General features: G+C 28.3%; 1 protein-coding gene across 1 annotated transcript in view; it reads right to left on the minus strand.

Annotated features, from left to right (window-relative positions):
• The window catches only part of LOC106677264 (sodium-independent sulfate anion transporter), a 221,122-nt gene that overhangs the window by 15,984 nt on the left and 200,838 nt on the right, over window positions 1-4,300 (minus strand). The window contains exon 11 of the mRNA XM_067052922.1: window positions 2,730-2,975. Within this exon, the coding sequence (XP_066909023.1) occupies window positions 2,730-2,975 (246 nt within the window). The remainder of the gene's footprint in view (window positions 1-2,729; window positions 2,976-4,300) is intronic.

Raw genomic sequence — 4,300 nt, forward strand, 5'->3', positions numbered from 1 at the left:
TTCCGTTACGGGACACTTTTTCTAACATGGCATCCCGCAAAATGATTTATAAGACGTTGTCACGTCAAAAAGGCTAACAAATTATTTCGATATGTGACACTGTTAATAATATCCATATGGAAATTTATTAAACAAAACATCGATATTTCGATTAAATAATATCAGAATATTGTTGCTAATATTCCATATTGATATTACAATAGTGTAAAATATAGAAATAAAGTATCAAATAATATCGGAATATTGTTGCTTATATTCCACATCGATATTACAATAATAAAAAATATCGAAATAAATATGTATTTATCTAAATAAAATATCGATATTCTATTTTTATATTTTCTTCAATAACACAATTTGTTTCATAGTTATTAAGAGTGTCTTAGGTATTTTGATTAGGTATGACGTAAAATATGTCTTCCTATGTTATCATTTTATAATCATTATTACTTTAATTCTTTAAATTTTCGATATCGATAATGTAAAATATCGATATTTTAGTTCCGATATAATATCGATGTCGATATTGCTATCCGATATCGATATCGATATTTTTCTTTCGATATCCCATCCCTAGTATTAGGGCACGCCTCTTGAGGGCAACTTTACGTTGAAGTTAACACGGGTTTCGGATATTAGTGTAATTATCCGTAAAACCGTTCAGTTAATCAAAAATTTAAAGAGAATTAAAGTTATAATAAATATTATTTCCAATAATTTGGTATACCTTTAATGAATATCCATAAAGACGTTTCGGGAAATTTGTGCTTCTTTATCGGTTTTGTTCAGACTTATTTCTAATTGAATATGAAGGAATCAAAAATTTATTTACTGTTATAGAAAATAAAGAGTGAACATAAAGTGGAATTAATTTGGTCAATTTTTCAATTAGTGTTTTCTATAAACAGCTAATATAAAATTTATTTGTTTTATGGAAAATATTAAAATATAAAGTGTAATGCATATAAATGATTGTTTCTGAATGAATGGAGAAAGTTGTTTATTAAATAAGAAAAGTAAATATTATGTTTCATAATATTTAATGTTTACAACAAAAAGGGTGAAATAATTAATAGTAGTTCAAAAAATCAATAACAACAACAAAATTTGAGCACGCGTACTTTTAGTACAAGAGCACAAGAGGAGAAAAAAGTTAGTTATTTCATCCCAATTTTTTATTGCTTTAATGAAAACTATTTGTAATTACTAGTCAAGATGAGTCTGCCAAGCTTACGTAGGGGGAATAAAAAATGGCGGCTATTCAGAAACGTTAAAAATAATTAATTTTTCATTCGGATCTCTATATATTTAAAACTGCCAACAACAATAAAAAATCTAAGAGAACATCATTTAAAGTAGAGTAAATTTGATAAACTGTAAGCCCTAATAGAGCTATTTATGTTCAATAGTTCTCGAGATATGACTTTTTTAAAAGCAATATTTCATAAAAATGTTGTACAGAACGTACTGAAAGATCAGTAGTAAGTGAATTTATTTTGAAAAATTTATATCTCAAAAACCATTTGACCTACAGATGTCTATTAGCACTCAAATTAAAGCTAGTTTAATGAGCTATAAAGTAGTTTATGAAGTTTATTTTCGTAAGAGTTGTAGTTTTCATGAAATATGCTAAAATAGATTGATGTATAGTTGTTCAGACAAATTTATATTCATATGCGAATATCATTACAACTTCTATCCCTAAGAAGATATATGCCATAAACTACTTTATAGTAAGTTAAATTTCCTTTATTTTGAGTGCTCGCATATGTGTGTCTTATGAATCTAGAGATAATTTTTTTCAAAATTGTGTAATTGTGTAAATTGTGGATAGTGCATGTATGAGAAAATATCAGATTTTCTGAATAAACTCTAATTTTTGAACTAAAACTACTATTCCTACAAAGGTAAAAGTCATAAACTACTTTATAGTACATTAAACTAGCTTTAATTTGATTGCTAATAGACATCTGTAAGACAAATAGTTCCTGAGATATAGATTTCTCAAAATAAATTAACTACTGATATTTCAGCACATTTTTATAAAATGTTGCTTTTTAAAAGGCTATATCCCGAGAACTAATATTTCAGCAAATTTACTCTCCTTTATATAATGTTCTTTTAGATTTTCTAGTGTTGTTGGTAGTTTGTAAGATAAAAAACTCCGAATGAAAAATTAATGTTTTTTTAGGGTTTTTGAAACAGCCGCAATTTTTTATTCCTCCTACCTATACTTGGCAGACTCGTCAGTTTTGAGTAGTAATTATACATAGTTTTCATTGAAGTAATAAAAAATTGGGGTGAAATAACTGCCTTTTTTTTCTTCCCGGCTCTTGTTATATTACGTGTTACTACACTTGTAGTAACTCTCAACTTTTTTTTAAATCTCACTGCTAAGAGATTTCTAGTATACGGGGTGCGACAAAAACTCTAAGCGTACAGGATGCCAAGCCTACGAAAGGAAGCATAAACCCCCTCCCATTATAGACCTTTCTCCTAAGCTTTTTCAGAAGTATCCATTTATGGAAACATCCCAGGAAGAAGAAACCTAGGTAAGAGGTATCAAATTAGAACAAAAATAATAGTAGCTCGTGCGTGGAAAATTTAATGTATTAGATCTTTTGGAGTATTTCTAAAAAATATTCTATTCCATTTTCTTAGACTTTATGATTATATAACGACCTTTAAGAACTAAAATAGACAAAATATTAATAAATTTTGTTACTCACATCCTGAGGCTCTCCAGGTAAATCATTCTTTTTATGCTGAATAGACTCTAAAGAAATGACACTCAATCTTTTCCTCATCGGTTCCAAAGAGATAACACTGATCCTCTTTGGCGCTGGTTCTAGAGAACTTACACACGTAAGGTTAGGAAGGAGCATCTGCAACTGTTTCAGTACAGTTTTGTTCGCATTAATTATAATACAGTCTTTAAAAGTCCTTTTTAAATCTGTTATCACTTCTTTTAAAACCTGTAAACAATTAAAAATAGATCGAGATTTATTAATCAGTTATGCTTGGAGAAGTTTGTCGGGGGGTGCGGTCAGCAAAGAACAACATAAATAAACAAAACCATATTTATTTATTTTATGCCGACGTTTCGACCTGAGTTTCAGGTCTTCATCAGGGGTTGTGACGTAGAAGGCAGGTTTGTAACTCTTCCTTCTATGTCATAACCCCTGATGAAGACCTGAAACTCAGGTCGAAACGTCGGCATAAAATAAATAAATATGGTTTTGTTTATTTATGTTGTTCTTTGCTGACCGCACCCCCCGACAAACTTCTCGAAGCATTAATCTACGGTCAACTATCTACACCTCATTATTAATCAGTTATATTCGATTGTGTATGTTGAAATAAATTTTATAACTTTTTCTTAATTTTATATTTCTTTTTATCTGTTATTATTTCCGTTTTAATTTATTGTTACAAACTTTTTTTTTCTTATTTAATTTTTACGTTTCACTATATACCCTTTTAATTTTCCATTTACTTTTTTACTTATGTTAAGTGTTTGTATCATTTTTAGCGCTGACGAAGCCTTGCAACGTGGGGCGAAACGTTGGTTTAATTAAAATAGTTATTACTATTTGAGTTTTATTTGACCGCACCCGGACCATATTCCATTTATATCCAATGAAATAAATTTTATTTATATAAGGAAGAGCTGGTTAAGGGTACGGCCAGAGAATAACACATTTAAGTTAAAAAAATTATTTATTAATACAAACGTTTCGGACAGTATTTCTAGCCTTCATCAGGGCTAAAAACAAACAACAAGATAAGAACCATTGAATAAAGGATATATAGAAGTAATATTTTTTTTTTTTATGTGTATACTGGCTGACCCGGCAATGTTTCGCTATTGCAATATTTAACGATGTATTTAGATTTAATGAACACTATTGATAGTTTGTTATAAATTATCGTACATTTTATTAGTATGATTTAGTAACATAAATAGTTTTTTATTAACAACCCTCGCTGTGCATCAATATTAGTACTGCATTGAAAAAATTCAGACCGACTGACCATTTTTAAAAGTTTATTGTCGACCATTAAATTTATATATATATATATATATATATATATAAATGTATGTGATATATAAATGTATATGATACATGAATATTTTTTTTAATTTTTATGTTGTACAATTATTGACTTTAATCATTCTATATATCCTTTTATTAATTTGTTGTTTTTTTTTTTTTTTTGTCCTTAGCCCTGATGAAGGCTAGAAACTCTGACCGAAACGTTGGTTCTATTAAATAAGTTATTTAAACTTATTTGTCTG

Source organism: Halyomorpha halys, unplaced genomic scaffold (assembly GCF_000696795.3).
Source record: "Halyomorpha halys isolate HHAL.00 unplaced genomic scaffold, Hhal_1.1 Scaffold92.1, whole genome shotgun sequence".
In the NCBI taxonomy this organism is placed as follows: domain Eukaryota; kingdom Metazoa; phylum Arthropoda; class Insecta; order Hemiptera; family Pentatomidae; genus Halyomorpha; species Halyomorpha halys.